The sequence below is a fragment of the Anser cygnoides genome, chromosome 1 (genome assembly GCF_040182565.1).
Source record: "Anser cygnoides isolate HZ-2024a breed goose chromosome 1, Taihu_goose_T2T_genome, whole genome shotgun sequence".
NCBI lineage: Eukaryota > Metazoa > Chordata > Aves > Anseriformes > Anatidae > Anser > Anser cygnoides.
Window position 1 is genome coordinate 56,426,112 of NC_089873.1, and position 26,882 is coordinate 56,452,993.

The 26,882-nt window shown below is 47.6% G+C and overlaps 1 protein-coding gene across 2 annotated transcripts in view; it reads left to right on the plus strand.

Annotated features, from left to right (window-relative positions):
* Positions 1 to 26,882, plus strand: part of CACNG2 (calcium voltage-gated channel auxiliary subunit gamma 2) — a 48,606-nt gene that overhangs the window by 17,596 nt on the left and 4,128 nt on the right. For both annotated transcript variants that reach the window (XM_013180824.3, XM_048048288.2), the window contains one exon: positions 26,538 to 26,621. In XM_013180824.3, coding sequence (XP_013036278.2) covers positions 26,538 to 26,621 — 84 coding nt within the window. The remainder of the gene's footprint in view (positions 1 to 26,537; positions 26,622 to 26,882) is intronic.

Sequence of the window (26,882 nt, forward strand, 5' to 3'; positions counted from 1 at the left end):
GTGGTTTGCCAAGTACACAAAGACCGTGACAGAGCTGAACTCACTTTTCTCCAGTTCTTAAGTCCATATCCAGATCACTTGACTGTCCTTCCAGAACACAGTTTACCTGGCCTTGCCATCTATCACACCACAGAAGGACATGGCCTGTTTTCCAAGTGTGAAGTACGTAGATGATCTCTAAAGAACCACGAAAATGTTAGGGATTGCAATCAGCAAACTGTTAAAGCTGACTCAAGCTCTACAGAACTTCTTGCAAGCTCCTGGGTTCTTCAGACACAGGAGATTTCTGCAGGAACTGCATCAGATCTTGCTGGTCCTCTACTGGAGTCAGTGAGAGAGCCAGAAAAAAAAAATCTTATTCCCTCTGCAATTCCAATCAAACTCATATTTTCCTCAGCAGAGCTATTTTAAGTCATTCATTATTATCTTCTTTCTCTCCAAAGCAAAGCCCGTTTGAACCCATTTGAGGTTGTTAAAAGCAAAGGGGAAGGAGAGAACACTGGGGTATTGTTCTTGCTGCAATTCCAGACATACTTGGTACCTAAAAGAGATTTTATTAAAAAACAAACCCACTCTACGATGCTTTGAATGAGAAGAAGAAAATAAGTAAAGGAAAAAAGGAAAGGAAATCCTTGCTGTTGAAGTCTAGGGCAGTGAGGCTGTCAGGGAAGTGAGGCCTGCAGTTGATGTACTGGATCAAACCCATGGCTGGAACAAGTGAGCATAAACCACCGATTCTTACGTTGTAATGCATGTGAGGCTAAGAAGTAGATTATCTCATTTAACCTGTGTGATGTAAGCAGGACCCAATACTGCGTTCCTGTGTACATCTGCAACAGATGGTGTTTAATAGCAGCAACAGTCACTGAGGGTATGGCTTTCCACTTCTTGCTGGATTCCAGCTTCCTCCTGAGGCTTCCCATATCAGTTGTAGCCCACCTGGAGACATTTTCAGGTGTGTTCTGACACAAAAGCAAGCCATGGCTATGCATCCACATTAGCTTGCCACAGCAGAGCAGCCTCATGTATGCTACATGATGCAGGCAAAGACACAATTTGGCACCTCGTATTTCTTCCATGTAACAGCACAAGGAATCACTTTCACCATCATCCTCTCACTTCTTTCTCCACCTGCCTATCTTTTTTTTTTTCTTTCTCATTCATGTTCAGCAGATGCCTTCAGTCCCCAACCATGTTCCCAGATCTTTTCCAATGTCAGCTGTGGAGCTAAAAAGGGATTTTCTGAATTTGATTGATCAGGTTGTCACAAACCTGGCTGGGAGCCATTCATTGGACACCCATCAGATTGCTACCACAGAATGCAGATACTGGGTTTCCAGTGTGCTTTAGGCCCATGAGCATAAAGAGATGAGTCCTACACCTGACTGGGCATCTCCAGGGATGTCTGAGGGGCACAGAGCCTTTATTGACCATCCCCTCCCAAGAGCTTGACCTCCTGCCACAGTTACTTCTTCCTGCAGGCTCCTACAACTTCTCCAGGTAGCTTAAAAGCAGCCTCTCACAGAATGCTATTGTGAGGCATGAGCCTTCGGGGTTAAGCTTTAATTCATCAGGCACTGCTAGATGTAAGAAATATGCAATAAAGATGAACTTTGCACATAATGCCTGAACCCAGCATCACTCGGAAAATACAGATCATGAGAAAACAACAAACACAATGCCTTACACACAGCTCCCTCTCTCTTTGACTCTGTGGGGGATCTCCTGCCTTCAGGTTGCCAGCTCATAATTTGTCTTTTCTGAACGTGGTTATTCCCTTCACTAAATTTAGCTTTTCTTTCAAAGAACATTCACTCCCCTCTCCACCATCTACACTCTCCTGCCTCTTGATGAAGTTTGCTGTTTTGTTCCTCATCCAAGCCTTTCTTTAATCCTTTCCACCCTTACATAGCTTTGTTCAGCTTTTCATAACCTGCACAGTCCTCAGGAATCCCGCCGTCCTTGTGTTGGATCTCAGTCATCACCCACCAGGATTCAAGGACCAGCTACCACCAGTGGTGTGTGGAGGGTTCCACAGTCTCTTCTGTCTAACACGGAGCACGCAACCGCGCTGAAACCATTCCCAGAGGAAAAGCTATGTAGCAACACCGTAACATCAAGCTCAGCTCATACGGATGTCCCAAGTCAACATGAGGATCAGGACCAGCTGCTCAAAAGCTGGCACCCAGGGAAGACGCATTTAAACCTAGTGCTGTTCTAGTAGCGCCAAAGGTTTGACAGGTGCTTCGCAAGAGGTAGAGGCATTTATCTCAACAAGCGACTGGGCCCTTCACCTCCTCATCTGGCTGGTTTTGGAGGATAACTGCTCGCCTGGGTCTCCTCCAGCCATTCAAGTTCCTTGCACAGGAGCTCAGAGCATGAGGAGGAGATAAGGACACAGGTCATCTTCTAGATGTCGTGTGAGTCAGGGACCCAGGGCATGTTTTTATAGGTGGAAGGGAAATAGGTGGAAGCATCACATCATCTGCGACTGTGGCTCAGCAGGTGCTCCATTTGCACACTACAATTTGTGAGCCACGATGAGATGTGATTTAGAGGATAGAGTGCTTTGGTTTCATCGGGGATGTGGAGGTAAGGGAAAGCTTTCTGCAAAAGCTGTGAGCACAGCTTAGGGTGTCAGGCAGAATCTTCCTACACTGACATGCCCACACACAGACCAACGCACAGATCACCCTTGGAGTAAAGATGGCTCGATGGGCTCTTATTACAAATGATTCCTGGCTACAAACATGAGACAAAGTAATTTATGGCACTTCCTGCATTTCTGAATAATCCTTAGTGGGTTGAATTATCCATAAATCTATCTGCTGTTGTTTGGATACAGGTGTGAATTCAAGGACTCTCTGACTCTTAAAATGATGAAGTTTGGCAAGCAGAAATCACTTTTTAGATCAAGGATTCACTCTGCCCTCCTTCACATGCTGCAGGAAGTGGTGACACGCTTACAGGAAGTAAGATCTGACCCTGCTAAACAGGTCTGAGATAACTTGCCATTTTCTGAGCAGGATGAAACGCATGGCAATTATAATGCAAGAAGCTTTATGAGGATGTAACTCTTTAAAAGCTGATTAGGAAAAGAGGGACTTGGCATCCAATCTGGAAGGGTAGTAGAGGGAAGGATGGCTGCATGGCAGGACCCCTGTTGGTGTATGAATGTCTGCACCATGGTGGCATTGTTATCCCCTTCTTGTCCTGACAATGTACAGTCAATGGCACTTCAGGAGGTGGGTGGGGGACATCTGGTTAATGAGGAACAGATGGACATCATCAGACGTGCATTACACCTGCTCTTCCCTCCGCTGCTCCCTCCCTCGCTCTCTGATTTCTCTGTTCTCCCCTGCAGCTGAGCTCTTCCTTCTTTCTCTTAAATGGGAGGGAGCATCTGTGTGCTACCAAGAAGGAGCAACAAATGGCTCTGGTCAGAGCCCAGGTGTAACACCGGCAAACACAGATTAGGAAATTTCTCAGCTGAAGCAGGCACCTCTCTCTGGGAGCCCTACAAGCTGAGCTGGTCCCCACTTACCATGTCCCCTGCCCACTCCAGTCCCTAGACCCTCGCACCATCATGACACACCACCGAATTTCTGCTCTGTAGATCTCCCTCTGGGCATGGCAGACCTGTGAGTGTGGAGGGCAAGATGGGTGAATCTAATGCCTCAGCATGAGAGAAGCAAGCAGTGGGCAATACAGACCACTTCCCCATGTGCCATTTCTTTGATATGACCTATTTAATAATTTGCGAAGGAATTTCTTGAAGCCCATCCTTTGGGACTTGACAGATTACTCCAGTGTGAAAATTTACATATTTATCCTTCCCGGTGCTCCTCTCTTTCGTTCATGGGGGTGATGTGTAGAAGAGGAACAGCGTTTAGAGCTGGCAACCTGAATTTCCCTTCCTTTCTTCTGGTTCCCTCCTAGCAGCTCAGGTAGGACTTATGTCTGTGCTCTTGCATTCTCATTCAGTTAATGGGTCCAGTGAAGTGGGTTTGTTGTTCTCCTATAAAAATCTGAAAAGCTGAACACAAAACAGATCCTAAGAGAAATACAAATTCTCAAAGGCTCATGCATCTCGCAGCCCAGAGGAGACAGCACAGTGTTCCTAGATGTGCCTCTACAAAGGAAATCTTCCTAAATCCCTGTGTTCCAACCAACGCTGACAAAATAGCAAAATAATTCCTATCAAGTTCCAATTGGCTTTCATTAATACTGGTGGCTTTCATTGAGATTTTCTCCCTGAGAGATATGACAGAAAAGTCAGTCCCTAAACCCCTTCTCTCTCCTTCTTACAGTGATTTCACTCCACCACGGTTATGTCTGCTCACAGTTACAGGGTTGAACTGATCCCTCAGTTTAAGTTACACGATGTGCTTAGGTAGCATCAGAACAAGGTTTTCCACCTCCGTCTCACTCACCAAGCATTTCAGTGTGTGTGAACAAAGTCCCCTGGAAGAGTCCCTTTCAAGGGCAGCAAGCAGAGGTATAGTCAGCAGTCCAGCCATGCTCCCTTCTTCTGTCTTTCTAATCTGAGAGCTGTTACAGTGTCCCAAAACGGGATTAATTTTCTGTGTAAGTCCGTTTAGGATAAAAGCCTTCTCTGTCCCTTCTGTGGTTTCTACTCCAGCTGCCCTTGAGACGCATTGGATTTTATATATAGGGCACAGACATAGCATGAATGAGGAAGGAGAACTTCAAAGGAGGATGATTTAGGCTGGGTGAGGTGGAAACTGAGTTAATTCACTTTATTTAAGTTGATCGTTTCAATGAGGAAAATGGAGGAAAATGGACTGAGTCCCTGTGGTATTCTCACCACATTCTCAGCACACAAATGCTGAGCTAGCATCCAGAGCCATCCTCTGCCAGGTTCTTGACTTTACGGGCAACTCGGAAGTATTATTCAGTATATATCTCAGCCAAAGCATCATGACTATATCTGATTATCCTTGGGTTTCCTTCCAAGATCTATTCTGTACTCCATCTCTTTTTGCCTTTTTACAAATAAGCCCTCACTCCTCTCTTTATCCATGGGAGTTACAAGCAGGCAGTACCACAGTGAGTTAGTCTTACAGTCCAAAACCTACTGTCGGGATGGGTCACACAACAGGAAAAACCTGTTCATCCCTCTTCTTTTGCCATCCATCTGCTGAAGTGTGTCCATCTTAGCTTTATCCTTTAAGACTCCCTTGGGACTCTATTCCTGCCTTGGGCATTTCCTTCATTGCAGCAGAGGAGTGCAGGTGATGAGTCTGTCTGTACACCACTCTTCCACAGGCTGTGGAGCATGGCAATGCAGTTGGGAACTGGTGAACACTCCAGTGAGTCCACAGGGAGATCCCAGACTGAGGGTCCTGTGCAGAAGTCCTCAGGGACAGAACACACTCAGTCATCCCTGGCAGCTCAAGTCCAGGCTTCACCATACACATACAAAAAAATGTCAGGCCAGTCAGCACTACCACTTCCCATCTGCTTGGATGGCTCTATACTTTTTTTTCATCTTAGATTCTTTCTTCAGACACATCTCATATCTCTCCTTGGACACGTTCCTCAAGGACATCTTTTCTTTATTTAAGTCCTCAACCCTCATAATAGAAGTATTTGCCCAAGGTCACTGATCATTCATTCCTTCTGCTGGAATGGAGTTGGGATGATCTGGGAGTTTCTTAACAGCATAACTTTCCTGTTTGCAGTTCCCTTCCCCGCAGCCCCAGGGTGCAAGCCTTGGCAATAACACCATCATCAATGTTCCACCTCCAAATAGCCCTCCATCTGCTGAAGAGTGAAAATCCGTGTCAGTGCACCTGAACCTGTTCCCTCGCAAGGAGATTTTCTATGTACTGCCCCAGATTTGTCAAGTCCATTATAAAGAATCCTGTTGTGCAGAACTTCGATTCCAGACACACTGCTTTGTAAGATAAATGCAGGTTGAAAGCGTGCAGCTGCATTCCTAGAGAAGAGGGCTACAGTTCCCCAGAGACCCTCGAAGGTCCAAGGTAACTGCAGTCATGACCTCATTGCCTGCAAGAGCCTCATCATTGCAATAATGGAATGAGCTTGTACAAGCCCCACTGGAGAAGGGACAAAGCTAATAACCCCGATCTTCTCTTCTACATCAAGCACATGTCCAGAAATGACCTGGCAAGCCTCTGAGGAAAACTTATGCCCAGGGCTAGAGAGGGAAGGAACTGGGGTTTACTGGTCGTTTGAAGAGTCAGCGAGTTTTGGATTCTTGCTGCAGTTTCTTATGAACTACAAGCTGAGTTTTTACTTTCCACTTAAATGCAGCAACATCCAGTGAAGTGTACTGCATTTTGGCTGCGGAGACTGCTTCATCAGAATTTCAAGGATCCCATTTTCCTGCTTTGTCCTTGGCACTTCTCACGTGTAGTGAGACCCATGGTTATCCCAGGTCAAAAAAGGTACCCAGGACCTGAGTTAGAGTTCATTTTCAGTCATTTTCTCTGATTTGGTTTCACTGGTAAGTTGGTAATATTATTGCATTTTAGGTTATGTCTGGGTTTCCATCCCAAACGATCCCAAAGGCTTATCAGTTCTGAAAAACATCATGACCAGCCAATGGAGTGGATCTGCCAGAGCACTCACCCATTTCCTCTGTTTAGACTAACATGGACACTTCTTTTTCTTTAATATATGATTTACTGGCAGAAGTCTGTCAACATGCAGCTCGTCTGGGAACGTCTGTTTTTCCCTATCCATGTTTTTCAATCTCATTCCTTTTCTCCTTGTAAGTTCTAGTTATAGCACAAGTTCAGCAGCTGGATCCCGTGACAGGACGAAATTTTACAGTTGCTCTGTAGGTATTTATAGTCCGGCCATTATCATGCTGTGTATGTATTTTAGTACTGGGTTTCCAGGCTTTGCAATGACATAACACTGACTTTCACCTCTCGTTGTGCTTGCTTATAGACACCCTCCAATCACAGGGAAGTTGGAATTGGGAAAGAAAAGGTCGGTCAGGCAGCTGTGTTAGCCAAGTTTGAATTACAGGATCACTGAAGCATTTCAGTGGGAAGGAAACTCACAAAGTCTCTCATCCAACACATTGCTCAAAGCAGGGTCAGTGACGAGGCCAGGCCAGTTTGCTCAGGGCTTTATAGAGCTGGAGATAGGTTTGATATCATATCTCAGCAGAACTTCAAATGGATGTTGTGTATCACTGAAGAACAGTGATGCTCAAACTTCCAGAGGCATATGGCTTTTTAAAAAATAGTACTTTGGTCTTAGTGGTTTGTGCATCACACCTTTGAAACTTAGCTCCTCACTCTAGCAGCCCTCCTTAGGTACTGATCAAAGACTGAAAATAGCCCACCTTAGATCTCAAACCAGCATATTCTGTAAGTCCTACGTGGGCCATATATTTGTAAGAAAGCCAAAGAAGGCACTCTGTGTGACTTCTTCTAGGTGGTGCACACGAGTAGGCAGAAAGGGACACACATTCAGACAGAGCTTTGTCATGTCTGGTGGCGGAAAAATGAACTCCTAGTCCTGAGGTTTCACTTGGAAGATCAAGGAAGGACTTCATCTTCCTTATCACAATAGATAGAGAGTGGGCAGAGAGTGAGACGTAGGAAAACATGATTTGCGGTACAACAGCTCAGTGTATGCACACCAGAGGCTGTGAACCCATGGGAACATCTCTTGTGCTTCTCTGGACCAGAAGATGAAATCCCACACACCCCATGTCTTGTCCCTGCAGTCAGATGCACGTGGGGCTCTCCCCTGCCCTGGGGATGAGCGGGCTCCTCTTTGTGAGTCACCTCTTACGTGAGGTGAGTACCTAACAGGAATTTGTGCCTTTCTGCTGGCAAGAGCCTTCAGGGTGAGGCTGAAGGCACTGCCAGCCATCAGGGTCATCCTCAGAGTCCTGGGAGCCAGGTCAGGCATCTGAACCCTGTGCAACTGTCTTTGGTCAGCTTGGCTGCTGGGTTTGGATTCCTGCACCAGGATCTTATGCCCTGCTGATGTCAGGAGGGACAAGGAGAAAAATATCCTTGAGAAATCTCATTTGTTTGGCACCTTATCCAGAAAACTGGGCAACAGCACAGGGATTTTGCTAGTTTCAGTGTGTAGTGCAGACTGGACAGGAAAGGTTTAACCACAACACCAATGAACTTAGCTGTTTCAGATTAAAAGTTGCTTTTTTCCCCCCCCTAAATGTGACAAGGGTTCATAGTCCCCATGTGCTGAGGATTTGCTGCTGTAAGTCCCAGGGCTGCAAAACTGTGTCAGCTGGGGCTGCTCTGCTCAATAGTTCAATGGCCCAATGGACAAACGACGGGATAAAAACACACTAAAAAGCAATCTGAGGCCACGTGACTGCCTGTCAGCCAGTGCCACGGTCCTGCAAAACCCTGGGTTGTAATTAGAAACAGTAAGTATTTCATAAAGCAGTATCTCCTGCTGTGACACATGTTAGATAAACACAGAAAAAGGCTCTAAGCCGGCCCGCTGGATCTGGTTCAGTCAAAGCAGACAACCCACAGCCAGAGGAGACTTCCCAAATTTTGGAAGGGGCCGCACCTCTGGGTGGTGCTGCCCACTGATGCTCCAGAGACACGGGCCATTGGGCTGCCACCAGATCTTTGCAGACCCTCGGTAACAGCTGAGGCCTTTTATATGACCACAGACCTTCCCATGTGCCACTTCAGTGGCTGCACCGGTCTCAGACATCTCCTCTTTACTCTCACCTCCATTCATTCCTTGCATGCACCCGTATCGGTTGCAATTAATCCCATTCTCCTAGAGTCAAACACCCAGGCCAGCTGGGAGCTGGGGCTGTGTTAGAGACAGCCCCTGCACTCCAAACTCAGCGCTGTGTAGCCAGAGGAACCCAGACAAACGACTTTGCAAATGGCCCCCTCTTTGTTTGCTTGTATTCACTCTGTGGCACAGAGCATCGCTGCGCTGCATATGGTAGATGAGCAGTTGGCGTTTTGTTGGGTTCAGAATGTGAGTGTTTTCAAGGGCTGCTTATCGGTTTTATAGCCAGCTTATAATCTATATGTTAGGCATGTAATGGTGTGCAGGAGGCTGATTGATCCAGAGCTAGATGTGGTAGCACTGCCGGCTCTGTCAGCTCTCTTTAAACGGTTCATCAGATGTTTGCAATGCAAGCTCCTGTACCACCTTGATTTACCCGCAGCCATGACTGCACTGCAGCCATTTCACTGCACACAACATCTGGGAATTAGCTCCAGGACTTCCCCACCCAGGAGCAAAGGCCTTTCGTCCGGTGAGCCACAAGAGCAGTTTCACCGGCTGGGATGGAGAAGATGGAAGTTTATAACTAATAAAAAAGCCAGCAAAATCGTATACATTTGGCTGCATTCACAGCTTGAGCTAAGTGAATTGGAGGCAGTGTGAGCTGCTGTAATATGTCATTTTCTCTGTCCTGCCGGCACATAACTCACGCAACTCCAACTATCTTAACTGCCGACGGACTCCCCCGCGTTTGTCCCTTGCCGTCCAATAAACCGAATAGTGATGTGGTGCTCGTAATAGCACCTGCACGGCTGCCCTGTGCCACAGCAGAAGCGTTCCTAGAGCAGCCAGGAAAGAGAAACGTAGCTGGGTAGACCAGTAATTGAGAAAGCTGATATATTTCCACCAGGAGAAGGTAGCAATTCATACCCTCTACCTATCATTATCCTTAAGTATTGATTCCCCAGTCACATTTTCTTTGTTAAATGGCTTATTTCATCAAGGAGGTATTCTGCAGCTGCAGTCAAAGCGGGACTGAGCGCGTGCATACATTTGGAGCGCAGGGTGTATGTGACCTGAATTTTGGAGTAGCCTCTCAGACTACTCCTCTAATGAAAACTCGGTGTGCTGCATCTCCTGCCGCTGGTTAACTCCTACCATCCGGCAGGGCGGGTTAGGCTCCGATGGGCCTGTCGACAGGACCTCCTCTTACTTTGCACAAGGAGATAGATTTTGGTAAACAGCACATTAAATATTTGTGTGTGATTGTTCAATTTACTTTAAACAAATTTGCTTCGATTGTGTTCCCACTCCATTTGTGTCTGCCTTCTGTGAATGTTCCAGCAACATATTTACTGGCACGGATTTTCACTCAAACAGCAACATTTAAGTGAACACATTTGTAAAAAGAAAATGTTGAATCTACAATCGGAAAGTATTTGCTCTGATAAGACACTGCTATTAATGAGGTAAAGCCACTACCAAATTATTACTGGAAATGTTTATTTGACAAACTGAGAATTTACACAAAATGACAAGAGTTATCAAATATCTGGTTTTTTGGGACATATTTTTATACATTTTTCCCTTTTGGGGGTAGAGGCAACGGAAAGTAAAACATTTTGCATTTGTTGGTGGTGGCATAGGTTAAAAGTCACTCCAGTCACAAAACAACTGAATTTCACATCTCATATGCTTAAAGTAATGCTGGCAGAAACAGTTTAACAAAAAAAATCAGAGGTTGCATTGACCTTGTGTTGTCAAAAGATGTCAATCAACAAACAAATTAAGGGAAATTATGACTTTCCTCCAAGAATGATTTGAAAACAGATGGGAGTAAAGATTAATAGTTCTGTGGGAGTGAATATTTCCAAAGCTCTTCAAAAAAGAGAAGGATTTTCTGTTGATCATGCACAGAACTGTACTTCTACTTTGCTTTTAAATCCTGTCTTTTATAACATTTGTACCGTGTGCTGGAAGAATGCAGGTTGGTCTGGTTCACAGTGGAAAAATACAAGAATGAAGTTAAAAAAAAGTTGAAAATAAATCTAAGATCAATTGAAATCAAGACAGGGAAAGCGAGAGAGAGTCAAAAAAGCAGACAGATGGAAACGTTAGTCCAGGCCAAAGAAACAGTATTGGAAAAAGATAGGTCAACCGCTGAAGCTGTGGGACCCTGAGGAAGCTGGCACTGGCAGAGAAATGTGAGTAATGGCACACATGGGAGCAAATCAGCTTTGGAAACGAAGGAGAGGAATTTGAATTTTTGCCTTGAAATGAATGGGAAACCAAGGGTCCGAGGTGATCAGGCAAAGATGCAATACCAGTTGTGTTTTGTTGTGCACACAAATTTGGGAAAGCATGGAGTAAGAAAGCTGCAAAGGTCAGACCATGCTGTAAACAAGGTGAGTGGTAGATCTGCGGTTGGAACATGACTAGGTAGAGAAGATGAATTAAAAATTCAGAATAAATTCAGATTAAGGGGAAGTATTCTAGTTGTGAAGGAGTTAACTGAGAAAAGCTGATACAAATCCAGAAGCTTTCTCAAGCAAGACTGCAGGTAAGCAGGGAAGAGCCACTGAAGTCATAAAAGGTGGGTGTATTTGAGCATTACTGACATAAAACCTGCTGGTAGAGCTCACAGGAATTTTCTACTAAAATGCATTTTTTGTCTGTGAACATCAGTTTGTTGAAACTGGCACTCTGCTGAAACATACTTTCTAGTCTCAGCGGAAAAGGTTGCTTAGACCTGAGATGGGATCACTAACTGGAAGAAAAGAAAGAGAAGAGGCAATCAGAGGAGCCAAATAATTACTTCACTCATTTAGAATACAGAAAATCCATGGTGAAGACTTTTACGGGTGAGAAGAAGAATTTTGAACCGATGTTTTCACAATTTCAACAGCAAGCCCAGCTGCTAGACTGCTAGTTCTTCTAAGGCAGGGTTTTCTCCCTTCCTCAGACTGAAAAAATTAACAACTGATGAACCCGGATATGTCACAGTACAAACTGGAGATTTATTTTGAAACTTCTAGAATAGCCAGGTGCTTTCCAGCATCACCATCTCTCCATGCCTTAAGGCAGAAAGAAGACCATGAAGCAGAAGTATCCTCCTGAATGGAGGTCTCTGGCTCTGAAGCCAGAAGTAACTGAGCTGTATGTGATCCCGATCAGGTGGCGTACAACTACATTTTCCTAGGTGTTCTTTTTTGAATGCCTCATCTGAGATATTTTGCACCTCCTGTTCTATTCTGTATTGTTCAAAGGTGCTGAAGACCTACTGCTCCCTTTCAAGGCCTACGGCAAAGCAATTAGGTTAAGTTATTTCAGACTGTATTCCCAGAAATGGAGATGCATAAAGTGAATGAACACATGAAAATATTGGCCCTAATATCTCTGTGACTCAGCTTTTCCATTTCTACAATGGAGAAAACGATGCTTACTGATTTTTCAAAATGCTTTGAGCTCTACAGATGAAAAGCAGAATGAATGTTAAGTATGATTATCGTTTTTATTAGGAAAAGGTTTAAAGGATTTTTATCCCTGGAGAAGGGATCCCAGCACAGAAGAGGCATCCCTGTCCGAAGGACTGCCTGGAAGTTGAACAGTTGCTAAGAAACCTGAGTACCTTCATCCCAATGAATACCCTGAGAGGAACAGTGTGGGCAACCATCTCACAAAGCTGCCACGAGGTGAAAAAGAGATGGGACCAGGCATCATTAACAGCAAGGAGATCATTAGATTCCTGCGCTATGGTCTGCATGAACCTACAGCAAAAATGGCCGAGGACAATCAAGTAGGAGAGATAAGAGGGAGTGACTCTCTTAAGCACTCTATGAAGAATAAGGAGGCTCTGGGTGCTTGTTAAATGGAAAGCCGGTGTCGATGGAGGAGCCTGAGGACACAGCAGATAATGGCTTATTTTCAAAGAGCTGAGCAGAGTACCAGAAGCTAAGGAATTACTGGATCCAGGAGTAAAGTAAAAAGACGGAGTAAGGAGATAGGCCTAAGTGATGAGAGATAGCAGGGTCAAGGGAAGTAGTTGTTTTCTTGAGTGACTGAATTATGTCAGATGTTTCCAGGGCCGCAAAGAGAGTAGGAGGAGAGGCACGAGAAAGACTCGGGAAAGGGAGGTGTTAAGTCTAGGTGAGCTAAATCAGGGCAATCTGTGACTGGGGAAAAAAATAAAAGTATGTTGTACATGTCTGGAAAAGGGCTAGGAGGTGAGAACAACATGGGTATGTTGGGAAGAATAGCAGTGTCTGAGAAAGGGCTAAAAGCAGTTAGAGAATCGATGGAGGAATAGGAAAAGGACTATCCATAATGAAGTGCCCTAAGTCTTCAGCTGGACCTGGAGAAGGGATTCATACTGTTATTTCTGAAGGTATAACCCAAATGATTGAAAATCAGAGACTGGACAAATTGTCCTGAAGAAGATCTTGAAGTGATGGACTTTTTTTTTTTTTTTCCTGCTCTTTATTGCAGCCAGTGTTGGACAGAAATGGAGATTACCCCAACCCTGCATGTATTGCCATAATGAACTGAGAGAGGAAAGAAGGGAGCCAGTGACACAGCAGACAAGCACTAGCAAGCATGTGGGAGAATATTTGAAGGGAATCAAAGGTTCAGTGTGATCCTGAGATGAAGAGACACCAGGGAAGTGGTGCAAACCAAGGACGGCAGCACTGGGTAGGGATGGAAAAGTTGGGCTCATTAGGACAGAGTGACAGAGGTCAGGAAGCTGAAGGGGAGAAACTGCATGCCAATATTTGGGGAGCAATGAGAAGGAAGAGGAAGGAGCAGTGTGAGGAAGCATCATGAAAGGTAAGAAAGCAGAAGAAATTCACATGCAGGAAGTTGTTTCAGGAGTGAAAGGAGAGCTGAGCTGTTAAAAAAAAAATAGAAAAGACATAGGATCTACTCAGGGTTTCAGGACGTGAATCCATCTTATTTCACAGCCTAGTGGTCCAGGTGCTGTCCTTGCTCTCACAATGACCTAACTGAGCTTAAAACCAAAACCTGGTCCCCAGGTCTGGCACATCCCATTCCTGGTTACCACGCAGAGGTGATCTCTGTCCCCCTTCCATGGCGCTCTTCCTTTCACTCTTATTTCCCATGTGTTTCAGGAAAAGAGGCTGTTGTTCACGGACTGTTGTGTGACTTCAGCTCCTTCTGTCCCAGCGGTTAAGCTGGGCAGAAGATGGGAGATGGGGCTTCTCCTGCAAGGGAGCCACAGGGACAGGAAGGTTTCTTGCACATGCTAGCAGTTCTGTCCTTCAGGGACCACCCTTGGTGAGATATGATCCGGAGAAGCAGCTGAAACAGTGGCATTGATCTACTTGGGACCCTGCAGAGTGTGGGAAATGGAAAAGTCTGACGGTAGAGGCAATCCCACTGCCTTCCTCTCTGTAGAAAGCTCTGTGTCCGACACCTGCGGGCAAAGATTGGAGATGCCTACCCCTGCGGCTCAACGGGTAGTATAGGGTAGGCTTAATACTCACACTAAAACATCCAGCGTGCAGCAGCAGCATCTTCTCCTTCCCTGCTGTTCCACTTGTGTCACTCTCTCTGCTCGAATCCCTGCCTTGACTCCCAGTCTCCTTCTACATCAAAGTTCAGCTCCTCGTTTCATCTCCGAGGCCTCATGTGGCCCTGCTGGGGCTCGTCCCCCCTTTCCTCTCCCACCCTACCCCACGCTAGCTCAGCACTTCTCCCCTCCCCAGCCCCATCCATCTCCCTAAAGCAACAGCTCTGCTCCTTCTCTCCCGCGGCCCCCTCTCTCCCCTTTTCACCACCCAGCCTTGTCCACCTCCCTCCCGCCTGCCCTCAGGGCTCATTCACTGCAGCTAGTCTTCCTGTGCTAATGACTTCCACTTCGCCTACGCCCTTGGCAAGCATTGCCCCTTCTGACTATTAACTTTGTTTACTACACTGCATCTTCAGAATGTGGAATGATTCAGAGATACCCGGCTAAAGCCAGGAGCAAACAAGATGTGAACATGCAATAGCTCAGCCTGTGACCTTTCTCAGCTGCTTCCTTCCCTCCTTCCAGCCTGCAAGTCTCAGACCTAATCATGTTCCCAGTATTTTCCCACTGACCTTACTAAAAGCAGGATCCAGGCTTTGTGGATGAAGCCCAGTGGCCTGACTCTGCAAGCTGCCGAGAGCATCCTTGGAAGAGCCAAGCATCATTGCTTGCTGGTGCCCCAAAGGCTGGGGTATTCGTACTGTGAAATCCAGGGGGCAAGATCCTGCCTTTTTAGCTGCCAGTAAAATGCCATGTACACTTGACGGCATGTGGAAATACATAATAACGCCTCACACTACGAACAGACAGCATTAGCAGGGAAAGGCTTTCCCCTCCCACTCACCCTTTGTCTATCTGCTTCTTTCCCGTTGTCAAAATTTAGCATCCCATCCTCCACCGAGAGACTCGGTTTTGCTCTGATGCTTGGAAGGCATCCAGTCCCAGCTCACGCGCTTGCTCTGCCAGTCTCCACAGGTATTCTGTACACAGGCCTTCCAGCTAGTCAAGAAATGCTCTCTCTTCTCCCCCCTGCCAGGGAATCTCCAAGCTCCAGGGTTGTTACAGGATCCCGGTGGCAAGGCAAAGCCATGCGTTCCCGCTCTGATATATTAAATGCTTCTGCTTCGCAGCACAGCGTCAACTGCACTGCAGAAAGAGAGGAATACTTTGGTAGTGATGGAGTCCAGCTCTTGAGAAGCATTTGCACAGTGCCCATGTTGTCAGGTCGCAGGGGAAGCAAGAGGAAAACCAGCACGGTTTGAGTCCTAGCTCGGCCAAAACTCATTCCGTTGTTCACTAAAAGTAGCTCCAGAAAAAATGGTTTGGACCAGGGACCGGTGCACAGAGGAATGAGACAGACTGGGTTTCACATTTGGGTTTGAAACGACTCATGTGCCAGCTTGGCAAAACCAAGGCCGCGGGCCTGGGAGGCCGGGCTAACCGAGGGGCCTGGAGAACCAGGCCCTGGTGCACAGCGTACCTCAGAGTTGGTTTTGAGGGAACGGGCTGAGGGGCTGAGGAGCAGCAGCTGTGGGTAGGGCTAAGTGGACAAGCAGCCACAGCTGGCCCAGCAGGCCTCACAGGCAAGCTGCAGACACGTGCCAGGAATGGGGGGAAAGGTGCGCGGCAGCCGACGTGAAGGCAGGTTGATTCAGAGGCTGGGCTAGCAGAACATAGAGACCTATCTTTGTGTCCCACACCACTTTGAAATTATAAAGCTTCCTGTTCTACACTGGGGTGGGACAAAAAAATATATATATATTACTTTTTAGACCAAAATCATGGGTTCAATGCACTGAAATTGTCAGTCAACCAGCAGTTCGTGTATTCACCTCATTCATCTGGGATCAAGTCAAAGCCTCTGTACCCCTCAAAGAAATTTTCATTGAAAAACCCTGACCAGCTGATAGAGAGAAAGGCTTTCTGCAGTGGCTGTAGCATAGGAAAAAAAAAAAAAAAGAGAGAGAAAAAAAAAAAAAAAGGATTTACTCATGGAAAGGCAAACACAAAGTGAAGCTGAAATGCTGCAGTTCTTTGATCTTGGCACACGTCCTGACAGGCAGCTCCAGCGCGATGATAAGATCACGAGGGTAAGATCTAACGTGCAGCACAGCATTTTAAGGCTCCGCTGCTTCACAGGCTGCTGGAAGTGTAGCAGTCAATTAGAAACTGGGGAAGGGGCTGGAATTTCCTATCGCCATTTCCAGTGGAGAACTGAGAATTTTTTCACGGAAAAGGGGGCAGACCTGGAAGGAATTTCGGCAGCCTTCAGGAGTCAGGTTCTTGTTTTACAGACTCCACGGAGTTTCAGCTCTGAGACCCACTTTACCCAACGTGTGGGGCAGGCGGGGAGACGCAGTTTGGTGCAGGAAGCTCTGCTGGGCATGTCTCCAGGGGATGCGATCCCAGCCACACAAGGTGGCTTGGACATGATTCAAACCCCTGAAACGGCCCTTCAGGTTTCTAACTGAGTGTAACCGGACCAGATCGCGTTAGAAATAATATTCTCCAGTCTAGTACTGCAAGTAAATTTTATCCCGTTATGAATAGCCTCCTCCCCAGGACGCAAGAGCAATGTTACATGTAGTGAAGCTGAAAACACTTCAGAGATTAGCCCTAGCACATAGCTCACACCTCCAGACTCTTCTGTAATGAATTAGTGTGCTCAATGGATGAAAAAATATTGGTGCAGCAGCACGGCTTGCAGTCAAGCTTCAAAGGGGTTCTGGTGGCTGAGCAGCGCTACCTGCTCCAGCCGTGCCGCAGGGGCTTTCACACTCATCCTTCGCAGCCTCCCCTCTGCCTGCTCCTTTCCAAATCATCCACCCCTTGCCGACCTCCGCTCACCTTTCTTGCAGGCACCATCCCTAAATCTGGCACGCTTCTCGTCTCCACAGATTTCTTTTTAAAAGCAAACATAAACTTAACAGGATACACACACGCGCGCAACCGTAAATGTCTCACAGTCCTGTGCTGCAATAAACCTCCCTCTTCCAAACACCCTGCTGGCACTGTTTGCTTGTTAAATAAGCCCAGCGCTGTGCTTAAGCCTAACTTTTGTTACAAGTGCTTCAGGAGAGGGCCAAGGCACTTTGTTTCCTTGTAAAGCACAGGGGTGCCTGCAACTCAGGAGAAATAACATTAATAAAATTATTAACGTTCTATAAGCAGCCTCCAAAAGCTAACACTGCTCGCAAGGCTTGGCATTTGTTTTTGCTGGGCTGCATGAAGAAGGGACCTGAAATTAAATCTGTGCAATAGCTGCTCCAACAGCCGGTGTTCGACGTGGGCTGGGAGCAGAGCAGTGAGTCGGAGCTGCAGCCACTCATCTGGAGGTGTCAGGAGACATGGAGCAGCTGGGCAGCATGCTCTGGTTGGATTCATGTGGGTCACCTACCCCGTTTGGCCCCGTGGGGTGTAATCTGTGTTTGCCAACATGTTTTGAACTGCAGAAGGGCCTGCCAGGGCAGGGGGCTCCCCTTCCAACTGCTGGGGACACCAATGGCTTTGTCCCCAGTGGCTGGCAAGAACAGGCTCAGTGTGCATCACGTCTGCCTCATCCTCCCCCCGTTTCTTTATTGCTTTGGGGGCATTTGCTGCCTGAGGGGACAGCAAAACCCCCCAGGGCACTTTATCTGACTGCAGCGAGGGATGAGCGATGCTCCCCAGCTGGGCAAAGCCTGGGCTAGCTCAGCGAGCGCGTAATGGCCGCGGCACTCGTCTGTGGCGGCCCTGCGCCCGGGGGACCTTCCTCAGCCTTGCGTGAAGGGCTTTGGGTTCCCCCAGTGTCAGACGTGCTGGCGGAAACCCAGCACTGCTCTTGCTCTGCTTCCTTGCCTAAAATCATCTCCACGCTTGTCTTCTAGGCTGGAAGAGATAAAACAGGTTTTCCAACCCTGGTGAAGCCACTCAGCCCAATACTTGCAATACAGACAGTCCCCCAGTTCTCACCCTGAGGTCATTAAAGAAACAATTTGCTAAATAAGTGGGATGGGGTCTCACCCTTCCCCTGTGTATCCGAGCCTTGGATGGGAAGGGGCAGGAGACAGGCAGGATGGAGCAAAACCTATTACTGTCCTTGCCTTTCTCCATTCTCTGGATTATTTCCCTGGGGTACTCGGGTATTTTTATTATTAATAACTAATTTTTATACAGCACTTTTCATTCTGAAGGACCCTAAAGCACACCACATACTTCATAAGTTAATTGCCATCTGTGAGCCTAGTTCCTTGCTTGGTTGTGACCATATCAGCTGAAGGTGCAGCTCAGGGTCACACTGGGTTTGCACCAGTTTAACCGAGGACAGCCTCTCCCCATAGAACCAGCAGGATATGTCAGAGACAAATGCAGCGTAAGGTTGGAGGTGAAAGATTTGAGTTGCCTTTTTTCCTCCTTGGTAATTTGAAAATGACTAAGGAAATGGCTTTCAGAAAGCCTTCTGACCACAGCACTGCAATTGCAAGCATCCATGCCTGTGCACCGTGACTTCCAACCGCCCCTAGAGCTATGGTCTCACTACCTACCCAAAACATGACCTGCCAGGGTGAGCCTGGCCCTGTTCTCTGATGTACTCTCAGAGATCAGCACCACAGTTTTGGGGAGGAAAAAAAAAAATGCAACCCAACCGGATGAGCTGAATTACAAATTTTCTGCCACAAGGATATCCTCTGAGTGCTTCTGTGGAAGACCCAGCCCAGCTGAGCTCTGGGTCTTCAAGCTCAAGTTTGGGGTTGTTCAGTCCTACATCCCCAACAGCTGGGACAATGTTTACATGCTCTTGTTTCTGAGAGTTTGATGTTGTAACCCTGTATGCAAAACCTGTCCCAGTTACAATATTGCTGCCATGATAGGAAAAGGAAAAAAAAAAAAGAAAAAAAAAAGAAAAAAAAAAAAAAAGAAAAAGAAAAGAAGCAACAGCTCTTAAATTCTGCCTTCATCCCATCCACCCTTTTCCCCCCAGGCTTCCATTAGTATCTCCCTTCCTCTGACATCTGGATGTGCCGCCGCAGCCTGGGATTGCCTGTGGTAGCGGTGGAGCAGCTCCTCTCCTCCCACACCTTATGCACATCATTTCTCTCTCACTGCAGATAATTGCATCACCCTTCCTGTCACTCGGCTCGCAGTTGTAGTGTCACATTTGACTCGTTTTCCACACACACACAAATGTTCTTGCTACAAATTGCCAGTTTGGTGGTTTGTTGGTTGTTTTTTTTGTTTTTTTTTTTTAATCCATCCGGAATATCTTGATTTCTTTCACTTGCCCTTTCTGTTTTGTCAGGAGTTCTCTCCATGCCCTGATCATCTTCTGCCTTCACTCTTCCACCCTCCCTCCAGCAGCTCCATCTCTCCGGCTGTGCTCCAGGGTGGCTAAACCCCAACATCACACTGCAACATCTGAGCACAACTATTTACAAACCCTTTTCTCAATCCCTTTTCTGATTCCCAGCTCGTTCACACACCAGTTCTGCCTCTTCTTGCAAGGCAGAGGTAATAGCTTTTACTGGCTCAGCTGACATGCCTTGAAAACTCTGTGACAGGGCTTGTACGCATGGAAGTTCACATGGTTTTGTGCACCAGACACTCTCACGGCTGCAGAAATAGCTCCTCACGGCTGCAGAAATAGTTCCTCATGGCTGCAGAAATAGTTCCTAGCCTCTCTGCTGAGGAATTAGAGGTATCGTCAGTGCTTTACACATCCATCGAGCCACACGGGAAAATATCAGTAAGAAAAACACAAACGCTTTCATTGATGTGTATATATGAAATCACAACGTGCATTTGCTATGTATGTAGAAGTAAAACTATTTTCAGTTCCAGAAACCCATCGCAGCTGGGAAATGTAAGAAATACAACATTAGGAGGAGAAAACATCCGTAGCTTTAGATAAGCCTACTACATTTTTGTGTTTAGTACTGTTTTCAGAAGAAATTCAGCTCAGGTTTGATTCTGGCAGCATCTAGAAAATAGAGTCAATAGCTTACCAGGGGAGATGTTTGTACTGGATGTATGCAAAAGAAGGATTTTTTGAATGACTTTTCTTATTGCTGTGTTGAGGTTTTTAATTTGTAACTTGGACAGATGTCTAGCAGTGCCTGAAAACCAGCCACCCGCAATGCTTCAGCTTGTAAAGCTCAAGCGTGCTGGATTTGTCTTTGCACCAAAACGCCTTCCAGAGCCTTTGCACAGCTTCCCCAGTCAACCCCCCTCTCTGCCTGCAACAAAGCTCGGGAAATTCCAAGCAACGCCGCCGCGGATATTTTTGAAAGTTACAACCCTGTAACAAGAGAGTGTTTATAAACGTAAATCTTCGGATAATCTTAATAACTGCTTTTGCTACTGCTGCACTACGTGGCAGAGCGTGAGCCAGCCGGGGGGCAGCGGAGGATGGAGCTGCAGGGTGGGGATGCAGGGAGGCTGCTGCCCCAGGAGGAGGCTGCAAGGCCAGGGCACCACTCACCCTCTCCTCCCCAGTGCTGATGTCTCCCACCTTTCTGTCCCTTGCCCAGCGACATCTGCATTTTTCTTTCTATTAACCGCCTCCCGACCGAAGTCATCTCGCCGGAATTGGTACTGTCAGGCCGTTCGCTGCTGTAGCTTTGGTCATGGTTAATGCGCTGCGATATAGCCCTTCCTTCAGGCTCATCGAGGCACTGTAAGGCAGTGTTTGTACCATTTTTGCTGCAGTAAAACCCCGTTATTATCTGATCCTTAGCAACAGCTGTAATAAACATGATTATTAATAATACGTCGAGGAGAGCTGGTATAATGGTTCTCCCTTGTAGGCAGGGGGGATATTCTTTCATAACTATAAGATCAATTTCTATTTTGCATCAGTCCTTTTACAGTCTTCTTCACCACAATATCTGAATGATTTCCAGTGGCACATTAAGTGATGGGGCTTGATATCAGTCACATGTGGTTTGTTCTTTTATCCTCTCCCCAGGGAGAGAATTATGTATGCAACGTACTGGTTATGTTGCTAGGGTTTTGTTTGTGTTCTTTTTTTCTTTTCTTTTTTTTTTTTAACATATGCACCGCTGCATGTTTATGTTGGAGGAGGCCACATCAAAGCAGGCACATTGCAGCTATGTGGGAAGGTGGCAAGATTTCAGATGGCCCTTTGTCCTCATGGGATCTCTGCTATTTCTCCAGATGCGACCCCTGCAGACCCCCCTTGCCACCCCACTGAGCTTCACCTCATAGTAGAAAGCTCCTCTGTCCCTAAGGAGAAGAGCTGTGGGTTCTTTGGACTTAAAGCTACCCACCTGAATCAGAAGGCATTGCCACTGGCACAGCATCGCCTGCTGCTGCGCAGGGTCAGAGCTGCTAGAGCAGCACCTCCTCAAGCCCCCATCCCTCAAAATGACCATCCCTCATGTATAACCCTACAACCTGTAACCAAGGCCTTTAAATCCATACTGAGACGTGTGAACAGATGGCCTAATTTTCATAAGTTGCCATCCTAGGGAGATACAGGGCACTTTGGAGAAACTGGCTTTACTTTAGGGTGCATCAGCACAGGCAGGTAAAAGCAGATGCCCATGAGCACTCTCTCTGCTCCCTGCCACTGCACTCTTCACCAGCTCCAAATCTTCCCAAATGATGAGTGTTTTTGTGTGCTTCCTCCTTGGAAGGGTGGAGCTGAGTCAAAATGTCTTTAAAGGGTGTTTTCTGTGCTCCCTTGGCACATCATGAAACCTCACTCCTTCCTCTTGAAGCTATTGTCGGGTTGAGCATTGTCAACCAGAGAGTCAGCATCACTAGCATCATTTCTGGATGGTGACGACAAACTTCCACTCCTGGTTTGGAAATCCTTTGCCGATATGTGTCTGGCATGCCAACACTTTGCCATACAGCTCTGGAGCTTGTCCTCCCAGCCTGAAGGCTGGCTCTGAGCTTCACCACCTGGTACCAAAGGGACTCAGCTCAGAAATGGGGACCTGGAGCAGAAAGAAACATTTTTGACTGTCCACCTGCCCTTCACGGGCCATTTCATGCATTTGTTTCACAGGTAAATAGCAAGTATCAGTTTAATCTGCAGTAAGGTTTACTTCTAAGGCAGGAATCACAAGTGTGGATTTGGGAGGTCTTTCACATGGGCACAGCCTCAGCTTTTATTTGAGAGAAGGTCACATCAAGGAGGAGCACGTTACATTTGAACTGGAAGGTGGGGAGAATTATCTGGCCTAAATGACTCCAGTGTCTGATCACCTTCATGATTTTAATACAAATATCCTCAGGCTGTTTCCCCGAGGCAGGGAAATACCATTATTCCCACTGTCGGTGACAGAAGAGAGGGGTTAAGTGACTTGCTAAAATGATACAGGAAGCATGTGGCAGCAAGAGGTGCTGAATCCTTGGCTAACACCGCGCCATCGTTCCGAGCTTTTAGAGACAACAGCTATATCCAGCCACTTTATTTATTTCTCCAGAAGCCACCATGCCAAAACCTCTGCTAAATTAGAGAGGGAGGCTAGAGGAAAGCTTTCAGCGGATTGCTTTTTCCCATAAATGGAAATATCACAAATCATTCTGGGAAAACAGGTCTTTCTGTTCTCTTCCCTCTTTGTCTGCTTCTCTCCTTTTGGACGTCTCTTCCTCTCCCTCTGGCTCCCAGTTTTCAGATGTACAGTCCTGGCCATTTAAAAGCGCTCCCTGCCCTGCAGGAAGGGAGCAGCTTTGTATTCTTTGGAACTTACTATTTGCCAGTGGATTGCGCTCTGCAGGCAGGCAAGACTTCTGAAACAGCCAGGGCTGCACAAAGCGGCACAAAAATAAACCGTGCCATCAACAGCACCGAGCCAGGCTCTCATCAGGGGTAACTCGGTCCGGCTCGCGCTGCAGCAGAGCCGGCGGCTGCCAGCTGCCCTGGATAGACAGCATGTACCCAAACGATGGCCTGGCTGCATCGGAGGAGGTCTCTGAGACTGAAAGCTCAGTCGAAGCTAATGTCTGTGCACCTTAGACATTCGGCCCCTCTTGGCAGTATGGCAGGTCACAGCCCAATGTGCTGTCTCTGCTCCTAAGCTTCCCAAAGCTCAGGCAGGTGACGAGCAAGCGCTGGGGATCTCACTCAAGGACTCACGATAACACCCAGGGGATTTGGGGTCTGCTCTGGTATCTTGCTGTCGCGTCAGAAGGCTGAGGGCTAGGATTAGGGGTATTTTCCATGGACCCGGGCATCCCCAGCTTTTCATTCCTGAGACAAGTCAGAGCTTGGTTGCTTTGCACATCCCAAATCATCCCAAGGAGCCCCACAGCGGTGTGTCAAGTGGGGTTTCCAAATAACGATGTGCTCCTGCTCAGGAGCTGTAGCGTGGCACATGGCTCTTCCCTCCCGGTCTCTGCAAATGAATGGAATAGAAAGGCCTTGTACCAGACCTCCTAAATACTACTGAGCAGCCTCATCTCCCTCCCCACGCATGGCTGAGGTTTTTCCACCGGCACAGGTGCTGGGGAGGCTGTCCCACCATCCCAGCAGGCCATGGATGTCCATGAGAGAATTGCTGAGCCACCTTGGTACCAGAAGTGACTTCTCCATGCTGAGGCTCTTTTCTGAGCTGCCACCACTTTGGCTAGAATCATAAAACATCTGAGTTGGAAGGGACCCACAAGGATCATCGAGTCCAACTCCTGGGTCCCCAGAGCACCCTGAGCACTTGCTCAGCCCCCAGCACCCATGCAGCCACCCTGTGCCCTCTGGAGTGCATCCCCATAGCATGTCATACAGAGCAGTGCTGTTCCCCCGTCTCACAAGGCAGGCCTCCAAGGCAGAGATAAGAAATGTCTTTAGCAGCACGCCTGTGGCAGAGCAGAAAATGAATCTTGTTCTCTCCTATTCCCAGTCACCGCATTAATGACCTAAATTCTACATCCTTTCTCCATCCATCGCACATATGAGCTAGGAGGCATTGGAGAAGGGGCTGTGGTAGCACAGACAAACTGCTGTCATCCAGAGCCACGGCGCTCTGTGCTGGTATCACACACAAAGCAGCAGCTACGGTGGGACCAGCACTGTCCACCCTGCCCTCAACGCACCAGCAGGACTGAACCAGGAGGTGGACCAGTCCAGAGCAGCACATTGGTCTGTGATGAAGAGCAGCTCCTCAGTGCCACAGCATTTTAAACAAGCTGCCGTTGGACACCCCAATGACCAAGCATCCTGCTGAGCCGCTTCTGTAACACCCATGGGACATCCAGCACCAGGAGCAAGTTTTCAAAGAGCCTGCATGTCACCTCACCTTGTCTAAGCACCTGAGCCTCCAGCTAGCTGTACCACACTCTGTATCTGCCCTCCTTGCTGGTACTGTGTGGGCGAGTAGCAGGTGGGAGTGTGGCAGGGAAATCTGCTTGGCTGTGAAGCTTTCCTTCCAGGAGAGCCATGGCTGAGAGGCAGACACTTGGATGAAGTAACTGAGCTGGGGAAGGGTGATTAATAACCTCCTTTCACAGCCCACAGGTTCATTGTGGGAACAACACTTCAGAGGTCTACAGAGAGGCTTTGCTCCTACTTTCTTTTCCTGTTACTTACCTCTTACACACACTCCTCTCCGCTGCGTCTAGCCTCTTCACGGAAGCTCTTTGAACTAGCAGTTAAAGGCGATGGGCATCTCAGAAATACCAGACACAAGCCAACAGGACGCAGATGAGCCGAGCCTGGGGGTTGACCCAGCAGATCTACAGCTATCTGCTCAGTGCATCCTCCCAGAGCATCCCAAACCTGACTTCAGCAAGGCCTGGCCTGGAGAAAAACCCAAGGGGGGAACCCTTTGTGCTTGGTCCCTCTTGCAGATAGACCCAAATACCTGAGAGATCAGGGAATGATCTCTTTATCAGGGAGTGTAGTGTTAGGACAAGAGGCAATGGCTTTAAACTAAAAGAGGGTAGGTTTAGAGTAGATATTAGGAAGAAATTATTTACTATGAGGGTAGAGAAACACTGGAACAGGCTGTCCAGAGAACTGTGGATGCCCCATCCCTGGAGGTGTTCAAGGCCAGGCTGGACGGGGCTTTGAGCAACCTGGTCTGGTGGGAGGTGTCCCTGCCCATGGCAGGGGTTGGAACTGGGTGATCTTTAAGGTCCCTTCTAACCCAAGCCATCTGTCCCCAGTTAGGGGACCCATGGGACCACCATGCCCAGCCACGCACCACATGTGGACGCTGCATCCCTCCTTTCCAAACAGCCACCCCTGTCCCAACATGAACAACCTGATACTTCAAGATACTAGTCAACCAGTGGCTGGTCAACCAGTGGTCGTGATGCTGAAGACGCTTGATGATCACCATTCTGGAGCAGTATTGCTGATTTCAAGAGGAGAACGACAAGAATGGTGAAAATAAGAAACTTGTAGAAATCCCAGATGATGAAGGACTGGCCAGATCTCTCTGCCTTGGTGGGAGGGCTTTGCTGGTCATGGAGTGTGTGAAAGAGGGTACCCACAGAAGCAGAGAGGCTCAGAGAAGACCCTGTATGGAAATCAGACTGGTGAATCTTCAGGTGACCGGCCCAGCTTCTCATCTAAGGCAGAAGATTTGACTCCCGCAGTGCACAGGGTGCTTGGCTACAGAGCTGCACCCACACACTCGTGCCAAGCTTCTTGCAGGCTTAATCTGTGAGAGGACACAAGAGGAGGCCTGGTAAAGGTACACAAAACAAGCAGTCATATGGGGAAAGTAGATTAGCAGCTTTTGTTCTTCTCGTACAACACTGGAACAATGGAATATATCCCGCCAGTGAAATGAATAGGTATAGCAAATTCACAGCTGAGAAAAACAAACACTTCTCCACACAAACACAATCAGCCCGCTGTATGCAGCACTGCTGGAATCCACCGAGGCCACGCCAGGTGAAATTCAAAAGGAGAGTGGGCTTTTCTATAGCTACACAAATGCCCGAAGTTGCACCGGTGGATGCTAACAGACGGGATATTAACCCGCGTGCTTCGCCGCTTAACCCAGCCTGCAACCCCTGTTCCGCCCCCTGCAGAGACGGGCAGCCAACTCCTGTCTATCCGTGGCCAAGGTCTTCAGTGCTGCCCGCCACCAAGCAAGGGATGCAGCTCTGGGTGTACACGAGTTTGCATCCATCCTGTGTGAATAAGAGGGAGATCTATGTATGAGCATGTGAAGAGAGCATCTGGTGGTCCATACATGAGCGGGGGTGCTGCCTGGGAGAAAGGAAGGGAGGGTGTAAAGAGCGATGCAGAGGGCAGTTGTTCCTTCACAGAGGTTTCTGGTGTTCTCATTTGTTCTTTTTTTTCTCTCTTGTTCCCTAGGGAATTTTAAAGGTCTGTGTAAGCAAATCGATCACTTCCCTGAGGATGCAGATTATGAAGCCGATACAGCAGAATATTTCCTCCGTAAGTCCGTGGGCCCTTTTCATTGCAACTGCTTGTAGGTGCTAGCGTCGGGTGCCTTTTGCTCTCTGAAGGCAATGCAATGTAACTCTGGGCCCTGAGGGGCTTGGGGGAGCCGGGGGAGCGACGGCTGCGAGGGGTGGGCAGGGCCCCTCCATGTCCCTGAGCCTCTGCATCTCCCCCGGCTGTCTCCACTCTCACGTCCCTGGGACCTGCTGTTTCTAACTCGTTGTGACAACCAATGGCATATTTTTATTAATGGCA